This window comes from Miniopterus natalensis, chromosome 2 (genome assembly GCF_054644295.1).
Source record: "Miniopterus natalensis isolate mMinNat1 chromosome 2, mMinNat1.hap1, whole genome shotgun sequence".
Lineage (NCBI taxonomy): Eukaryota > Metazoa > Chordata > Mammalia > Chiroptera > Miniopteridae > Miniopterus > Miniopterus natalensis.
In genome coordinates, this window is record NC_142082.1 from 133,778,364 (window position 1) to 133,798,765 (window position 20,402).

General features: G+C 38.3%; 1 protein-coding gene across 2 annotated transcripts in view; it reads left to right on the forward strand.

Moving 5' to 3' along the window:
* Positions 1-20,402, forward strand: part of TAFA2 (TAFA chemokine like family member 2) — a 413,277-nt gene that overhangs the window by 356,871 nt on the left and 36,004 nt on the right. For both annotated transcript variants that reach the window (XM_016224437.2, XM_016224439.2), the window contains exons 3-4: positions 13,596-13,748; positions 15,103-15,227. In XM_016224437.2, coding sequence (XP_016079923.1) covers positions 13,596-13,748; positions 15,103-15,227 — 278 coding nt within the window. The remainder of the gene's footprint in view (positions 1-13,595; positions 13,749-15,102; positions 15,228-20,402) is intronic.

Sequence of the window (20,402 nt, forward strand, 5' to 3'; positions counted from 1 at the left end):
GTCAGGGCACATGCCCGGGTTTCGGGCTCGATCCCCAGCAGGGGCCATGCCGTAGGCAGCCGATCAATGACTCATCATTGGTTTCTCTCCCTCTCTAGCTCTCTCTCTCTTTCTCTCTCCCTCTTTCTCTCTCCCTCCCTCTCCTCCTTCCTCTCTCTAAAATCAATAAAGGTATATTTTAAAAAACAAGTGAGGGTAAAAAACACTTCTGCTAATAATTAGCTTTGTTCATTATATCCTTAACTAAAAAAAGAAAAGCACCCTAGTCAGCACATTTTTGGGGGTCAAAGAACAAAGACATTATTGGGTTATCTGAGGGGGAAAAGGGTCTCATTGAAACCTATTGCATAAAATATTTCAGGAATTCTGGAAAAATTTCAGGCAGAACTGACAAAGGGCAGACACCAAGGCAGCTTGGGGGACTGCCTGCTCTCTTGCCCATTACCTCTTTGCACCTCTCCTGTCTGCTTCCTCTGAGACCCCATCTCTCATCACCATGAGGTGCACAAAACTCTCCATGGGTCGGTCATCTGACTCTTAATGCCAGGTGACCTTTGGGCTCAAATGCCTATTTCCATGTGGCAAATTCTGACTTTTAGTTCAGATTTCCTGAGGGATGGATTTGATTGGTCTAGTTGCTCTTTTTCAGAGCAGGCCTCGCAAGCTAAAGTTGCTGGGCAGTTTATAGAGAGACCACTGTTGCTCGAGGTTCACCTTCCTCAATATCAGTTCTCATTTAAAATGAGGAGGTACACGACGTTCATGTTTAAACTGAGGGGAAATGAATCTCAAATTCTCAAAAAAGCAAATCTTCTGTTCCGCCTTTCTCTTAAAATAGATGATGTCCTCTGGTTGAGAGTTTGCTTTTGTTAATAGCGACTGTACTGTTAATAAGGGTTATTCTTTAGTGCCAATCCGTCTTTCCTCAATAATTTTATTTTTTCCATATAAAATTGGAGAAGTTTCAGAAAACAGGCTTTGCAAAAATGTCATGGGCACTTGGCTATTTCCTGCCTGGTCATCCTGACTTCATAAATTATGCAAATTTTTAAAATTTCATTGAGCTATTTAAATGACCATTTCTTTTAATTAGATTGCTTCACCAGGAAGTCTAAAAATGTGCCCTGTTTTCTCTTCCTAATGAATTAAAGTGAGAAATTAGCTGTCTCAAAAAGTTTTTGTTTTAGCACATTTTTTCCATTCAAAGTGATTTACAGCAACCTCAATCCACTAACTCGCTGGCATTTTATATGCTTTTTTGGTGCGTGTAGGTGATACTTTATTACTGCTTAGAAGGTATAATGCAGACTCTGGGGAGCTATTTGAAATGGGTAAAACTATTAAATAGGAGTGTATGGAGACAAACAAAATTTCAGAATCAATGAGACAAATCAGAATACAAATAAGAACTGAAATTCAGTGGAGAGGAAACCAGATAGGTACAAATTCACAACTTAATGCTAAATTTACTGTCTCTGTAGTTTAAGTGTCAGATTCAATTTTTTTTACATGTATCTGATGTCAACACAAGTATATATAGATTTTTTGAAATATGAAATTAGGGAAAGTTATCTACATTTTATGAGAGTTCTAACAGCTGTCTTTGTAGCTTATATATGCTACATTGTTTTAATACTCATTGATTGCTTTAAAAGTAAAAATTAAGATAATTAACATTTCATTTGCTAAACAATTGAAAAGTATTTTCACATACATTATCTCATTTAGTATTCATAAGGACTCATGGAGCCATTTAGACATGAACCAACCAGTTCCTTCAAGGTGAATGGCCCTGTTTAAGGGTTGACTCAGTATAGCATAGGTAAAAACAGGCGGGGACTGAGGTATTTTAGTTCCAGAGCCCATGCCTTGTCAAGGCCACCAAGCATTGCATGTGGGGACAGTGATACACTTCCCTCATTTCTGCACATCTCCTAAACTGTCATCTGTGGCATACATGGAGCTCTATGGAAAAGATACCAGAGTAGAGTGTTCAAGGTCATGGTTTCTGAAAGCAAACTGACTGCACTGTTCTCTCTGGCTTGTCTCTTACTAGCTATATGACCTTGGGCAAGCTACTTAACATTTCTGTGGTTCTGTTTCTGTACCTGTAAATTGGGGATAATTATAGCTTCCCCTTTAGTGGTTGCTGTGATGGCAAAATAGAATAATGCTTGGCATACCGTGAAAATTCAGTAGATGTTAGCAATTACTGTTATTTCATAAATTCTTTTCAGGGTGAATGAATTATTCTTACATATTGAATATGATATGCGTAACTTTGTGCTCTTATTAACCTAAGGCCAGCAACCTCTACTCCAGGTGAATGATTTGCATAAATATTCTATTATGAACCCATTTTTCATAGCTGTGTATTTATAGTTGGTTCACAGGTGATGAATAAAATGTGACCATATTAACATATATGTATACATATAAATATGTGTGTGTATAGATATATTATATATATATATATATAAAATGTTAAAAAATCTATGCATGCTTACAAATGAAATGCTATTCAATTCAGATTTTGCCCCCTTATGGAGAAGTTTCTTTCAGTAGGTAAAAAAGCATTTGGAAAAAATGCCTTATAGGACTTTATGCCAGAATATACCAATCATAATAGCTTTGCAAACATTTAGGAATCTTAAGTTCTCTTCGGGCCATGTTTCTGGGGCATTATAGGGTCAATGATCCTACTGCTGAAATATGACATAAGGGTAATAAGCTTGGAAGGCACAACTGGAGCTGGGTAAGACTTGGTATCCCTATTTTTATAAGAATTAAACTGGTGTATCTCTAGTGTCATTTCACAAAATTGGAGGAGGCAAATTTGTATTTATGAATCACATCCAGAGAGGGAAAAATAAGAGAATAGCAAAAGGTGTGTTTTGTTTTTTAACTTTGGAATTCTGACATAAAAAAATAAACATTTGTTTGCTCTTTTTTATTTAAATTTTCTCCAGGGGCTCTTGCATCATTTGATTACAATGTTAACTGATTGTCTGTGAAGCCTACTTTGGTAATTTGGCAGGACCTACTATTTGATTAGGTTAGTTTATCATGAGCTCTCTCTGAATCTGTATAGAGAATTCTAGTAACTGCTTGAATTTCTTACAGTCTCATTAACCTTTTAAAATAAAACCACAGGCATTAGTTTTACCTTCTTTATTGTTTGTTTACCATCTATTAAACACATACTGAGCAGTTTACATGAAAAATTCGTCTTTGTCCACAAGCATTTGGTATCATAAGATACACATTAGACAAATGAGAAAACTACATATATAAGTATATACATGCTATGCTTAGGAGACTGCTAGCATTTTCATTTCCCTATTTTGAGGTATCTCACCTCACCTGGCATATCTACCAGCATATATGTAGAAAGTAATACTGGACAGTCAACATTCTACTTACCTTTGCCTTCAAACTCTTTCAGTACAAGATTATCCATCTATCTACCTATCATCTATTCAGTTTTTAAAAAGATTAAGTATTCCACTCTCATTCTCCCACAATAAGCTTTACAATAAACTTTACAATTTCAGTTTTAATAAGAACAAAGACTGAGATTTTTCACAAAATCCTTTTTTTTTTCTTTATTGTTAAAAAGTATTACAGATGTCCTCTTTTTCCCCCCATTGGTCCCCTCCACCCTGCATCCACTCCACCCCCAGTCCTTCCCCATACAAATGTCTGTGTCCATGGATTATGCCTATAACATATAAGTTCTTTGATTAATCTCTCCCCACCCCCACCTTCCCTCTGAGGTCCCTCAGTCTGTTCCATGCTTCTGTGTCTCTGGATCTATTTTGTTCATGAGTTTATTTTGTTTATTACATTCCTCATATGAATGAGATCATGTGGCACTGTCATTCTCTGACTGGCTTATTTCACTCTCCAGTTCACTCCATGCTGTAAGAGATCCTTCTTTTTTACACCTGCATAGTATTCCATGGTGTAAATGTACCACGGATTTTATCCACTCATCTACTGATGGACACTTGGGCTGTTTTCAGATCTTAGCTATTGTCAGTTATGCTGCTATGAACATAGGGGTGCACAAGTTCTTTCTGATTGGTGTTTTGGATTTGTTAGGATATATTCCTAGAAGTGAGATCACTGGGTCAAATGGCAGATCAATTTTTAATTTTTTGAGGAACCTCCATACTGCTTTCCACAGTGGCTGCACCAGTCTGCATTCCCATCAGCGGTGTACCAGGAGGGTTCCCCTTTCTCCACACCCTCGCCAGCACTTGTCATTCATTGATTTGTTGATGGAGCCATTCTGACAGGTGTGAAGTGATACCTCATTGTGGTTTTAATTTGCATCTCTGATGAGTAGTGACTTTGAACACTTTTTCATGTTTCTTGGCCATCTGTATGTCCTCTTTGAAGAAGTGTCTATTTAGGTCCTTTGCCCATTTTTTAATTGGATTATTTATCTTCCTTTTGTTAAGTTGTATGAGTTCCTTATATATTTTGGATATTAACCCTTTATCAGATGTGCCGTTGACAAATATGTTCTCCCATACAGTGGGCTCCCTTTTCCTTTTGCTGTGCAGAAGCTTTTTATTTTGATGTAGTCCCATTTGTTTATTTTCTCCTTTGTTTCTCTTGCCCTAGGAGATGTATCAACAAACATATTGCTACAAGAGATGTCTGATATTTTGCTGCCTATGTTTTCTTCTAGGATTTTTATGGTTCCATGTCTTACATTTAAGTCTTTTATCCATTTTGAGTTTATTCTTGTGTATGCTTGTAAGTTGGTGGTTTAATTTCATTTTTTTGCATTTATCTGTCCAATTTTCCCAACTCCATTTATTGAAGAGACTGTCTTTATTCCATTGTATGTTCTTGCCTCCTTTGTCAAATACTAATTGAGCGTAATGGTGTGGGTTGATTTCTGGGTTCTCTGTTCTCTTCCACTGAACTATATGTCTGTTCTTGTGCCAGTACCTGGCTGTTTTGATTACAGTGGCTTTGTAGTATAGCTTGATATATGGTATTGTGTTCCCTTCAACTTTGTTCTTCTTTCTCAAGATTGCCATGGCTATTCGGGATCTTTTTTGGAAAAATTTTCCCCAAAATTTTCAAAGTCTTTGTTCTGGATCTGTGAAATATGCTGTTGGTATTTTAATAGGGATTGCATTGAATTTGTAGATTGCTTTGGGTAGTATGGATATTTTAATGATGTTAATTCTTCCAATCCATGAACATGGTATATTCTTCCACCTGTTTATATCTTCCTCTATCTCTTTTTGCAACATCCTATAGTTTTCTGAGTATAGGCCTTTTACCTTCTTGGTTAAGTTTATTAAGTATCTAAAGTTTTTTGTTGCAGTAGTAAATGAGATTGTTTTTTTAGTTTCTCTTTCTGGGAGTACATTATTGGTATATAAAAATGCCATAGATTTCTGGGTGTTAATTTTGTATCCTGCTACATTGCCAAATTCATTTATTAAATCTAGTAGTTTTTTGGTGGAGTTCTTAGGATTTTTTTATGTACAATATCATGTCATCTGCAAATAATGATAGTATTACTCCTTTCCAATTTGGATGCCTTTTATCTTTTCTTCTTGTCTGATCACTGTGGCTAGGACTTCTAGTACTATGGAAGAGTCAGAAAAACTGAATAGGCCCATAACTGCTGATGAAGTTGAAGCAGTAATCAAAGGGCTCCTGGCACACAAAATCCGTGGTCCAGATAGCTTCACAGGGGAGTTTTACCAAACATTCAAAGAAGAACTAACACCTACCCTCCTCAAACTATTCCAAAAAATCCAAGAGGAAGGAACACTTCCAAGCTCTTTTTACGAGGCCAACATTAGCCTAATTCCAAAACCAGATAAGGACACTACAAATAAAGAGAATTACAGGCCAATATCCCTGATGAACAGAGATGCTAAAATCCTCAACAAAATATTAGCAAATCAGATCCAGCAATATATTAAAAATCATACGCTATGACCAAGTGGGATTTGTTCCAGGGATACAAGGCTGGTACAATATTCGCAAATCAATAAACATGATACATCACATAAACAAAATGAAAGACAAAAATCACATGATCATATCAATAGATGCAGGAAATGCATTCAATAAAATCCAACACCAATTTTTGATTAAAAGCTCTCAGTAAAGTGGGACTAGAGGGGTCATACCTCAACATAATAAAGGCCATATATGACAAACCTACAGCCAACATCATACTCAGTGGGCAAAAACTAAAACCATTTACCCTAAGAACAGGAACAAGACAGGGGTGTCCACTTTCACAAAAAAACATTTCTTACCAGGAAACAAAGCCTGTGTGTCTGAGTACTTTATTCATAGGCAATGAATAGGGCAGAGAAAGTTTGCGACAGAAAAGCCTTGTGTCTGTCAGGCCTGCTCTTCCTGTTCTCCATTATATTTTTTAAAAAAATATATCTTTATTGATTTCAGAGAGAGGAAGGGAGAGGAGGAAAGAGAAAGAGAAACATCAATGATGAGAGAGTCATTGATCGGCTGCAGCCCGCAACCCGGGCATGTGCCCTGACCCAGAATCAAACCCTGATCTCCTGGATCCTAGGTCGACTCTCAACCACTGAGCCACGCTCGGCTGGGCTCCTTTATTATTAATGCTCTCTGAAGGGGGCCATGCCGCTCTGTCTTCCCAGGGCAGCTTCTACCTTATCCTTCTCTTCATTGTACCATGTGGGCATCATTTCACTTCCTTTCTCCTTAGAGAAGAAAGAAGCACCCTTCCTTCCCAGAGTTCTGACATAGTCTATGTCAGTGGGATTGCTGGTTCATATGATAGTTAGCCAGTGTAATTATCCAATTGTGGAATAATTCATTACAGTCCTTTGAATATATAAATATCTAAACAACATTTTCTTTTGCATACTTATTTTGTATTGACTCAAATAAGGCAGAATTATCCAGACTTTGAGATATCATACTTAACTGAATTATTCTCCAACTAATGCATTTGGGAAAATATACTGAAACATCCAGGAGAAAGTACTACTATGTACCCAAGGTAGGCTAAGTTTTGGAGCAGTCACAAACAACCTTCAAATTTTAGAGGCTTGTAACAATTTAAGGTTTATTTCTCATGTATAGGTCCATTGTGGTTGGTGGGGACTTGGTTCCATGTCTCTTCACTTGGGGACTCTGCCTGGTATAGACTCCACTATCAAGAACATAACTGATTGCTCTGGCTGGTAGGGAGAAATGTGGTGAATTACACACCAGCTCTTTTTTATTTTAAATTTATTTTTCAGTTACAGTTGACATACAATATATTAATTTCAGGTGTGCAACCTAGTGATTAGACATTTATATACCTTAAGAAGTGATCCCCTAATAAGTCTAGTACCCATCTGACACCATATATAGCTATTAGAATATTATTGACTATATTCCCTATGCTGTACTTTATATCCCTGTGACTATTTTGTAACTATCAAGTTGTACTTCATAATCCTTTCACCTTTTTCACCCAGCCCCCACATGGCAACCAATTAGTTCTCTATATCTATGTTTGTTTATGTTTAGATTCCACATACAAGTTAAATCATATGGTGTTTGTTTTTCTCTGATTTATTTCACTTAGCACAATAACCTCTAGGTCCATCCACGTTGCTGCAAAGGGTAAGAGTTAATTTTTTTGTGAGTCATATTCCACTGTATAAATAATACCACACCTTCTTTATCCATTTGTTTATAGATGGTCAGTTAGGTTACTTCTATATCTTGGCTATTGTAAGTAATGCTGCAAGAAACATAGGGATGTGGAGCTCTTTTCAAATTAGTATTTTGGATTTCTTCAGATAAATATCCAGAGGTAGGACTGCTGGATCATATGATAGTTATATTTTTAGTGTTTTGAGGAACTTCCATATTGTTCCACAGTGGCTGTATCAATTTAAAATCCCACCAATAGTGCATGGGGGGCTCCCCTTTTCTCCACATCCTTGCCAACACTTGTCTTTTGTTGATTTATTGATGATATCCATCTTACAGGTGTAAGGTGAAATGTCATAGTAGTTTCTGATTTGCAATTCTTTGATGATTAGTGAGGTTGAGCATATTTTCATGTCTACTGGCCATCTGTATGTCTTCTTGTGAGAATTGTCTATTCAGGTCCTTCATTTGGTTTTCTTTAGTGTTAAATTGTATGAGTTTCTTATATGTTTTGGATAGTAACCCTTTATCAGATGTATCATTTGTGAATATGTTCTCCGATTCAGTGAGTTGGCTTTTCATTTTGTTGATGGTTTCCTTCACTGTGCAAAAACTTTTTAGTTTGATGTGGTCCCATTTGTTTATTTTTCTTTTGTTTCCCTTGCCTAAAGAGACATAACCCCCAAAAATATTGCTAAGAGTGATGTCAAAGAATTTACTGCCTATGTTTTCTTCTAGGAGTTTATGGTTTAGGGTCTTACAGTTAACTTTCTAATCCATTTTAGGTTTATTTTTGTATATATTGTAAGAAATGGTGTAGTTTCATTTTTTGTATGCGTCTGTCCAATTTTCCTAACACCATTTATTGAAGAGACTGTCTTTAACCCACTGAATAGTCTTGCCTCCTTTGTCATAGAGTAGTTGTGCTCAAGACTGATATCCTTTCCCTCTTCTCATAAGTGACTTATATTACTTAGCTTTCGTTTCATTTGCCTAAGTCAGTCACATCACTGCATCTAAATATAACGGGGTGGAGAAATACAGTACTCCTATGTCCCCAGAAAGGAGAGAACTGGAAATACTTGGAGAACAGCACTAATGACAACAGTGACTTTATCCTCTTACTTTTCTTGTCAAAGTCGAAATTTTGATACTGGCATTGGGGAAAAAAATCAGATGAAGTGTTTTAACTTGTAATTCTTTTCCAGTGTATGAAAAAAATCTCCCTTATAACAAAGTCAGTAAAATGGCCTTGGGGCTGAAATGACTTTTTTTTTCTCGGGAGAGGTTGGTGGAACCTACTGTGTGCTCCTGGCTGCCACAGCCTGTGGAAGACCATAGAGCCCTAGCCACCTCCAAACTCTCTGAAGCTGTCTCAGCTCAGGGCTCTGCCTAACAGCGTCACTATCTGAAGAACCCCTAATATTATTTTAAACCTGGCTTCCGTTGAAAGACTTGCAGGATTAATCTCATGAGTAACATCTGTTTCCCTAAATCATTATAAAAAATCCAAGCATCCCAAATTATCTGTCATCACAGAGATGTGTATCTATGTTCTGCTCTGTAATCCCACCCCTTCTTCCATTCCCGTGTCCTCTGCAACTTCACAGGGCGCAGCAGCCAACTCGCTGCCAGACGATCCACTGCTCCTTCTCAGTAAACTTACTTTTCCTCTTTTTGAGATATTTACTTCATATACTCTTTTATTCTCAAACATCTCTCATATTTCATAGAAAAAATAGATGAAATCAGATAAGAAATTGCCTCATTTTCTCACCACCTGATCCACTCACTGAAACCTACCTGCCTCTGTATCTATGTATCGCCCTTCACTCTTGGTAAAGTGGATTAAGGGTCTCCAAATCAATCTAATGGCAACCCCTCTGGTGCCCTGAATCTCAAGAACATTTTTCTTTCTCAAGAACATTCTTTTTCAATTACCCATTTCCTCTTCTATATTGACTATTTCTCTCTACCAGACCATTCCAGCAAGTAAGCATGCTTTCACGGCATCTGTTTCCTTCTTCCCTTCAGAGAAAAACTCCATGAGAGAAAATTTTATAATTGTCTGTACAGTTTTACATATTATTCTGAACTAAACATACTTCAGTTGTGACTATCAGGCCACTAAGATGATTTTTACTAAGTTCAAATGCTAGCAATAATACAAGCTAACACAGAGTGGCTACTATGAGACAGGAAGTGTTCTAATTACTTTATACATAAATCATTTAATTCCCAAACCAGCCCTATGAAGATTGTGCTATTAACATCATTCTTTAAGACATGAAAAAATGCTACTCAGAGGTATTAGGTAACTTTCCCAGTGTCACACAACTGCCAGGGAGGAGCTTGGATTTGAACAAACTACCCTGGTTTTGGAGTCTATGCTCTTTTTTAAAAAAATATATCTTTGCCCGGCCAGGCGTGGCTCAGCGGTTGAGCATCGACCTAGGATCCAGGCAATCGGGGTTCGATTCCCAGTCAGGGCACATGCCCGGGATGCGGGCTCGATTAATGACTCTCTCATCATTGATGTTTCTATCTCTCTCTCTCCCTCTCCTTTCCTCTCTCTGAAATCAAGAAAGATATATTTAAAAAAAAAAAAAAGCCTACCTTAAAAAAGAAAAAAAAAAAAAAAAAAAAAAAAAAATATATATATATATATATATATATATCTTTATTGATTTCAGAGAGAGGAAGGGAGGGAGAGAGAGAGAGAAACATCAATGATGAGAGAGTCATTGATCAGCTGCCTCCTGCATGCCCCCAACTGGGGATCGAGCCCACAACCCAGGCATGTGCCCTGACTGGGAATCGAACAGGAATCGAACTGCAATCTCCTGGATGCTGGGTTGGTGCTCAACCGCTGAGCCATGCTGGCCGGGCTGGAGTCTATGTTCTTAACCACTACCTCATACTACTTTTTTAAGGGACGATGATTTCTCTTCATTTGTTGAACCTTTCAGCAGCCTCTGACACAGCTGATCAATCTCTCCTCATTGAAACATTTTATTCTTGGGTTTCCATGTCTTTATTTTGGGTTCTTTTTCCCGCTCCTTACGTTCTGGTCTTTATCAGTCTTTTTTTTTTTTTGCCGCTTCCCTCATTGCAGATCTAGGTTTTGGATGTTCTTTCCCTTCTCTTCTTTGTTGGTAGCCTTTCCATGGTAATTAGGTTCCATCTGTAGCTTGAAATATCACCTATTGGTTTAGATCTCGAGTGTGTATCTGCAGCCAGATTCCTTCCCTAAGCTCTATTTCATAAATGATGCTGCAGGATTTATATCTCTACTCGACTGTCTTATAAGGATCTTGCATTTAACACAGAGAAAAGAGAGCTATAGATATTCTAGCCCAACGCATATTTTGCCAAATTCCCCAAGACTTCGCTACCTGCCAGCACCACCAACCTCATTGCTCAGGACAAGCTTACGAGTAATCTTTAATTCCTCTTTGCCTCACAGCTCACATCCTATCCGTTAGCAAGTCAAACCAACTCTACACCGAAATACCCCTAACCTGCTACTTCTCTGCGAGTCTGCTGCTGTTAGTCCAATCTAAGTTCCATCTTTTATCACTGAGACTCATGCAACCTCTTCATAATTGGTTTCCCTGATTCTACTCTTGCTTTCTTCAATACTTTCTCTAACGAGAAGCCTGAGCAAATGTCTAAAGTGTTAATGAGATCATACTATTTCTACCCAAATACTTCCCCTTGCAATGAAAGTAAAATCCCATCTCCTTACTGTGGCATACCAGCCCCTACATGATCTTCCTACATTTCTTTTTCTTTTTTAAATATGTTTTTATTGATTTAAGAGAGAGGAAGGGAGAGGGAGATGGAAATATCAATGATGAGAGAGAGTCATTGATCGGCTGCCTCCTGCACGCCCCCTTCTGGGTACTGAGCCCACAACCCAGGCATGTGCCCTGACCAGGAATTGAGCTGTGACCTCCTGGTTCATAGGTCAGCGCTCAACCACTAAGCCACACAGGCAGGGCAATCTTCCTACATTTCTTACACATTTTCCTTGACCTCTCAATTGCTCAACCACACTGATCTTGGCTATCCTGAGAACATACCATGCTTTTCCCCATTTCAGCACCTTGTCACTGCAGTTCCTTCTCTTCGGAATGCTCTTCCTTTCTTAGATCTTCATAATGGATGCCTCCTTCTCACTCAGGTCATTGCTCAGGTACCTCCTTAGAGGGCTTCCTTGAGACTCTTGCTAAATACACATTCTCTCCCTGCTTAGTCACTCTCAATAACATACTGCATTTCATTCAAGGCACTTAAAAATCTAATATTGTCCTACGGAATCATTAACATAGGCATTGTTATTTGTTTTCTCCAGAGGACTATGAGCTCTTTGAGGGCAAGCCTATGTTCCTCTCATTCACAGCTGCATCCCCAGGACTTAGAGCCCTGCCTGATGTGTGGTATTGACTCCATTCAAATGTTACTCAGTACAGAAAACAGTATGATAACTTGCATAACAAAAAAGTATTCAATAAAGTAAAACAAATAGAATCATCGTTAGCTGAAAGTATTTTCCAGAGCATGAGAGGATAGGAACAGTAGTGTGGCTCTTAAGTTTTTAGCTTTTTGTAGAGATAGCATTGTGTTTCAATCAAACACAGAAAAATCCCCATTTGTATCTACAATAGCAGAAAAATCTTTGTGACCTTGGAAATGGTATTTGCTTCTTGAGAGTTCTTTTGAGGATCACCTGTCAAAGCTACATGTCATACCCGAGTTTCTTGATCTCACATGGAGGTATGAGGTGGACGCTATGTGTGATTTGCTCTCTCACACAAGAAAAATCTAAACAAGCTATCTAACCAGAGTAATTGCACAGTGGTTCATCTCCCAGGGGAAGATTAATATCATAGAAGCATAATGTGGTTATCTCATTTACAATGGGACTCAATATGTTTATAACATTAAACAACTTCAGATCTCTACTTTTTCTATTTAAATTTCGGTTTTCATAACAATCAGTTTTATAGTATTTCAACAAATGTTTGATTCTGAGCTATTTTTATTTTTAGCAGATGAAACTTTTGTTTTATCATTTCACAGTAGGGTTAATACTTTGAAGAAGAAATGCTGGAAAAAAACTGCTGACAGCAAATTAGAACCTTATCATAATGTGATGTCAGGTCCACACATTTCAATCACCTAAAAATTTTACCTTTGTAGCCTTACTGCAAGGTGGATGAAATGGGCAGGGAACCTCACAGCTTTTTGGACTGGGTTTCTAGGCTAGATATAAATCCACCCATGTTCTGGCTGCACTTGGTGCCATTTGGTGGCAGTTGACCCCTCAGGCAAAACTGGAAGGAATGATTTTTGGATCCTGAAACTGGCTGGAACTTTTGGGACAATAGTAACAATTTCAAGAATCAACCTATTAGTTCATTTCCAGGGAAATTGTGCAGATGGATAATAAGGAGGGGATTCTCCCCTTCATTGCTTCTTCAAAATTGGTATTCTGCCTGACCTTACACTCACCCCCAGAACATAACCTTTATATCAACCCTCGGCCCATTGGAGCACACCTTGTCCAGGGGTTTCCTTTACTTTAACATGTTGAACAAAAAGGTGTAAAAAGCAGCTACATGCAAATTAACACATTTTTGAAGGCACCATGTATTGCCTCTGTATTTCAGACTCTTCTAACAGCTTATTTTAATCTAGTCACTAATTGTTCCTGCCTCACCAAGCATTCACCGACACAAATGGTCCTTTAGAAAAGAAATCGACTGCATTATGGAGTCAGCGTCATTGCAGTTCTAGTTTCATGCATGGTGGGTCCCGTATAGAGCTATATTTAATGCACTTCTAATTGTAAAGAGGGAGGAAGTGTCCCAAGCTTTCTCAATGTTGTCTCATCTTTTGTTTTTGTACAGCTCACCATGTTAAAACGGGCACTTGCGAGGTGGTGGCACTCCACAGATGCTGTAACAAGAACAAGATAGAAGAACGGTCACAAACTGTCAAGTGCTCCTGCTTCCCCGGGCAGGTGGCAGGCACCACTCGAGCTGCTCCATCCTGCGTGGATGGTGCGACTTTTACATTGCTCCTTGCGGGGGACTGCTTAGAACGGGAACCCCACTATAATGCTGTTTGACGGGGCCCTTCTGAGGGACCACACTATAAATTATGGGGTTGACATGAGATTATTTGAAAGGAGGTCTAAGATCTTAGTAAATTGTGCTGATGGATAGTAAGAAGGGGATTCTCCCCTTCATCACTTCTTAGTAGTTTAGTAACAAAAGGTATTATAATGCGGTTCCAACAAGTTCATGTGCTTCTTTGATACCATGAAATATTGATTTGCCAGCTGAGGATGTCTGTCTGTGTGTCTAAATAATTGGGAAAGAAAAGATGAAAACAGATGATTAAATAGCATGACTTTCTAAACTCATGGATGGTTCTTTATTTATTCATTCTTAACACCATACCATATGAGAGAATGTTTAGTTGTGGATAGAATTTACATAAAATGTTGGTTAATATTTTGATGCATTTTTATAATAGTTTCTTTTTTAAAAAAATATATCTTTATTGATTTCAGAGAGAGGAAAGGAGGGGGAGAGAGAGAGATAGAAACATCAATGATGAGAGAGTCATTGATCGGCTGCCTCCTGCACGCCCCCGACTGGGGATCGAGCCCGCAACCTGGGCATGTGCCCTGACCGGGAATCGAACCCCGATCGCCAGGGTCCTACATCGACACTCAACCGCTGAGCCATGCCTGGCTGGGCTATAATAATTTCTTTACCTGAGTATTTACCTAATTACAAAAGGATATAAATTTTCATATGGGCCACTTAATTGGTGTTACCATAAATAATAATTTAAGTGCTCATATTAGCATGGTGCATTTCTTGGGTTGATGGTTACTGCCCACAGTAAAAAAATAAATTTAAAAAATTGCATTAACGCTAATGCCCTCTGATTTTCAGCCTACTGTGAGAAAGATAACATTTACTCAAAAATATTGACTTTAAATTGGCCAGGGACTTGTTTGCTTATCTGTTTATATAAATCAGTGCATGCATACATACTTAGTTTCTTTCAAATATATTAGTTTTCATGAAGCATACATATTCACATAAAAAATCCTTCAATGATGTGCTTATAGTTTACAATACTGTATTGCGCAATTAAAAACTCAAGAGGGTAGATCTCATGTAAAGTATTCTTACCACAATAAAGTAAAATTAAAAATTAAAATAATTATTCTACTCAGAAGATCTAGATTTAGCCCCATTGGACAAAAAAAAAGCAGCAGGCCTCAAAACCCAGTCTACCCAGTGGTGGGGAAAATTGGTGGCTTTTTCTTTAAATGTGCACCCAGAGGATTTACAAACCCAAATGGGAGACATTAAATGCGTTTTCTGTCTCCTGCAGCTTCCATCGTGGAACAGAAATGGTGGTGCCACATGCAGCCATGTCTTGAGGGAGAGGAATGTAAAGTGCTTCCCGATCGGAAAGGATGGAGCTGCTCCTCTGGGAATAAAGTGAAAACAACTCGGGTACGTGGACAGCCAGCTGGGGAAAGCAAAATGTCTCGGAATTAACAAAGCATGGAGTGTGTGCACTGACATCTTTAAGTGGTGGCTGTAGAATGAGACAGTGTAGTTTTCCACAGCACATTTCCCCCCCATTTCCTCCCTAATTCATTTTTTCATAGCACATTTTTTTATTTCATTCAGAATAACAGCTCTAGATTGCCCCAAACTGTTGTGTTATCAAATAAACAAACACCACTCCTTCATGAGATTCTGGCCGTATTGTGAAACCCCCCAAGGGTGCATATTAAAAATGCTAGGAAGGTGACCCCAACCTCTATTCTGCTCATGGATAGTAGTTTGAATAGGTTTTCAAATATATATATTTTTAATTTTATATATAACAATAAAATTTTCAAACAGATTCTTTCATTTTCATGAAAGTAATTATTTTGATCTCACTGATTTCTGCATCACTAAAGTTTTCTAATAGAAGATAAATCTTTATACGGGTCTATTTAATTGGTGTTACCATAAATAATGCTGACTTCTGGGAAATGCAAAGAAAGTGAAAAACAGTGTTATTCTTTGATTTCCTAACTAACTCAGTGGATATTCTGGACTGGCAGACTTTAAATTATTTCCTTTGTAGAATCAGCTAGTGAAAGGTCTGTCTTTTTTTGCTTTTTGCTCTGAGGGAAAGCAGACAATTGATTAGAATTGAATAATGGTATGAGGGGATGTTTTATAAAAAAAAAAATGACATAAAACTAGATACTGGTTAATTGACAATAACAGTTTTTTAACAACCTTTCTGGACACATTCAAAAGGATTATTTATAATCCCATCAGATTTATAATTCAGTCTACCCAGTAGTGATTATTCAGATACAGAAGTAACCAAGTTTTCCATACTATAAATAATAACTTTGTATTTTATCAAATTATTTGTGACTCTAACTTGTTGACTAAATACCTGCACACTATTGCAAAATCCACAGAGTACATGATCAGTTCATTAGAGTAACTATTATTCAGTTAGCTAGCATTTGATATAATCCATGTTGATTTATCAAAAACATTCAGGCTATGTGATATTTTCTTATAAGCTATTTATAGCCCAGAAATATTTTTTCCTAACACTGTGAATTCTTAGTTCAAAACAGCACTCATGGAAAGTCACTGACAGTTTGAGATTCTAAAGCAATTATTTTAAAAAATAGTGAATTCTCAACAACTAAATGTTATGTTTTTATTACTTCAGTGGACATGAGGAAGCTAACGTTTATTGAGGACTTAAAACATGTGCCATATACTGAACAAAGTGCCTCACGTGAATGAGCTTATTTCATCCGATCCATACCCTAGTGAAGAAGATAATATTTCTTTTTATAGATGAGTAAACCCAAACTTCCAAAGGTTAGGCGACGTCCCAAGGTCATATAGGTAATTAATGCAGAAGCCAGGGTTCAAACCACACAGTATCATTCCAGACCTAATCTCTTAACCTGGACTTTACACTAGATAATTTATTTTTAAGTAATAATGATAAAAGTTTCCTGTACTTTTCATATGAGGTAGACCTTTAAAAACAGCTTTTAACTATTTTGATCATTGAAATGAAAAGGTCAAGACGATGTGATCTAGATTCTCATAGTAAATTGTTTTACAAATGTTGCTTCCCTCCCTGTTGGGCCATATTCTCAACTTAAAATTAAGTCTCTGCTTCATAATTTCTTCATCGTGTAATGGAATGAGATGGCTAAGAGACTGGTGACTCATGAGTTTGCAAAGACCACATCTAGACCCTCTAGTTTGTTTTAGTTACAAGGTGTTATCCCACATATAGTATGTTTTACTTCCTATTTTTTGGTGCATCTCTTTTGCCCTGGAGAACAGCTGTTAATGGAGGGCCTCATGGAAGATGTTGTAGAGAGGATTCATGCAACAGTAGACGTTTGGATTAAATTACTTTTAACTTCTTTCAATTCTGAGTCTATCACTTCTCATTTAAAAAGGAAAAATGATCACATATGAGAGAAGCCAAGAGGGCTTGAAAGAAAGAGCTTCTCAAGTACAATCAAAGTCAACTATTGTCCTTTCTTTTACTTAACACGAAAAAATTGCTGGTGAAAATGAAGCTACTTAGATGTTTTTTACTAAAGGAACATTGTGGCATTGCAAATGCCTAGGCAAAAAGATGTGCAATTGTGAGTGTTAGTTTGGCTCACAAAACAATCTGGATAAATCTTCTGAGGTGATAAAGAAACAAAGTTTCAAGAAATTTCCAGTGAAGATGGTGGAGTAGGTAAATGTTGTGCTTGCCTCCTCCCACGACTGCATCAAGATTACAGCTAAATTATAGAGCAAGCATCATCGAGAACCACCTGAAGACTAGCTGAACAGAAGGCCTACAACTAAGAATATAAAGAAGAAGCCACGATGAGACATAGGATGGACAGGTTCCACACCCACGATGTGGCAATTAATAATCCAGAAGGATATCTCGGCTGTGGAAGTCCCCCATGAGGAACAAGGGAGCCCAGTTCCACACTGGGCTCCCCAGCCTGAGAAACCAAAGCCAGGAAGAGGAGTCCCCATAACATCTGGCTCTGAAAATAGGCAGGGATTGCATCTGAGTGAGATGGAGGGCTGCTGGAATCCTAGGCATTCCTCTTGAGGGGCTACCACGTGGACTCACTTGTGCACACATTCACTCACTATGGGCTCCATCACGGGAGCACTAGCTCAAAAAGTGCCAGTGACATATGAGGAGGAACTGAATTGACTAGATTCAGGGTGAGAGCTGGAGGGGCAGTGGTCAGGGCAGCTCTCTCCAAGGACTAAAGCACTAGAAGGTACCATTGCTCCTTTGTTGAGCCCTCCCCCCAGCTAGCTGGTAAGTGCCAAATTTGAGCTCTCCAATAACCTGGCTAATACTGTTCACCCGGCCAGGGCGTCTCTCTGAGACTCCGCCCCACCCAACTAGCATGTCTGGCTCAAGCTGCTTCCAGTGGCTTTTCCAGAGGAGCAGCCTGCCTCAGTTCATGCCAGGGACTTTCCTCAAAGGCCCACAAACCCCAAACAAGAAGCAGTCAGCTTTAGCTTGCCCTATACCTCTTGCTAAGTGGCCACAAGCCCGGCACAAGTGATGACTGGTCTTAACTTGTATCACATGGCCCCAAGCCCAGCATAAGCTGTCGCCAGTGTTGGCTTGGAACTAACCTTTAAGCAGCCACAAGCCCAACACAAGTAGCGGTTGTCCTCAGGGCGACCACCAAAGGGTCCCAGCACAAGTGGCAGCCAACCTTGTTTCACAGCATAGCCTCTCCCAAGCATACACACCACAAGCAGCAACCAACTACAGATCACTTGGTAGCTCCCACCAGGTGGCCCCAAGCTGGGCACAAATGGCAGCTGACCTTGGCCTGCACAGGAGCCCCTCCTCAGAAGTTATAAAACCAACGCATCAGGTGGCCAGCTTCAGACCACACCACAGCACCATCCAACCAGCTCTATAAATGGCATATCCAAAGAACAAACTCTGCAGGCACCAGAGCCCAGCAAAAGGGACTCCTGCTTCATGGGGTCAGCCCCTCCGTATCAGCTTGTCTGCTGTAGTCACCGTTAGCCCACACAGCCAGTCAGCATGAGGATCAATCCCACCCACTGAAGTGCCAATAGCAATCAAGGCTCAACTACAATGGAAAAGGACACACACAAGGGATACTCCTGGAGCACCTGGCTCAGGTAAACAGTGAGACTACTCTATTGAACATCACAGGACACCTACTGAATAATGGTGACTCTGCCAAGCTGGGAGATGTAACATATCTACCTATTTCACAGAAACAAACAGAGGGTGTCAGCCAAAATGAGGAGACAAAGAAACATGTGCCAAATGAAAGAAAATGACAAAACTCTAGAAAAAGAACTAAAATAGAGACAAGCAATCTACCAGATACAGAGTCAAAGCCCTGGTTATAAGTGTGCTTAATGAATTTAGGGGAAGAATAGATGAACTCAGTAAGAACCTAAACAAAGACATAGAAGCCGTAAAAAAAGCAGTAAAAAATTAAGACTATAATAACTGAAATGAAGAATACACTAGGGGGAATCAACAGATTAGATGAAGCATAGAATCGAATCAGTGACAAGAGAGTAGAAAACACCCAATTGAAACAGCAAAAACAAAAATAATTTTTTAAATGAGGATATTTTAAGTGACCTGTGAAACAATATGAAGTGTAACAACATTCACATCATGGGGGTACCAGAAGGAGGAGAGAGAACAAGAGACTGAAAATCTATTTGAAAAAATAATGACAGAAATCTTCCCTAACCTGGTGAAGGAAAGAGACAAGCTCAGGAAACACAGAGAGTCCCCAAAAAGATGAACCCAAAGAAGCCCACAGCAAGACACATCATAATTAAAATGCCAAAGGTTCAAGACAAAGAGAGAATCTTACAAGGGAGCTCCCATAAGACTGTCAGCTAATTTTTCAACAGAAACATTATAAACCAGAAAGGATTAGCACAAAATATTTAAAGTAATTAAAGAAAAGACCCACAACCAGGGTTACTTTACCCAGCAATGCTATCATTTAGAATCAAAGGAGAGAGAGTTTTCCAAAACAAGAAAACGGTAAAGGATATGTTCGCCACTAAACCAATATTATGAAAAATGTTATAAGGACTTCTTTAAGTTGAGAAGATCAGAAAAATGAATAAGGAAATATAGGAAAGAAAAAAGTTCTTACTGACAAAGGCAGACAGTTAGAAAAAGCAGTGGATCAACCAACTATAAAGCTCATACAGCAGTTAAAAGGCAGTGTATTTACAGCACTAAGTTAAGGGATACATACAAAATAAGTTTAAAAAAATTACAAAAACATAAACATGGAGAGGGTGAGTAAAAATTCTAGTAATTTTAGAATGTGTCCAAACTTAAGTGACTATCAACTTAAAGCAGACTGATATAAACATAGCTTGGTATATATGAAGTACCTGGTAACAACGAACCAAAAATGTACAGGAGATACATAAGAAATAAAGAAATCTAAACTTGACTCTATTGAAAGTAATCAACAAGATCCTAGGGAACAAAAACAATCAGAAAACAATAAAATGGCAATAACTACATACCTATCAATAATTCCTTTAAATTAATTGGACTAAATGTTTCAGTCAGAAGATGCA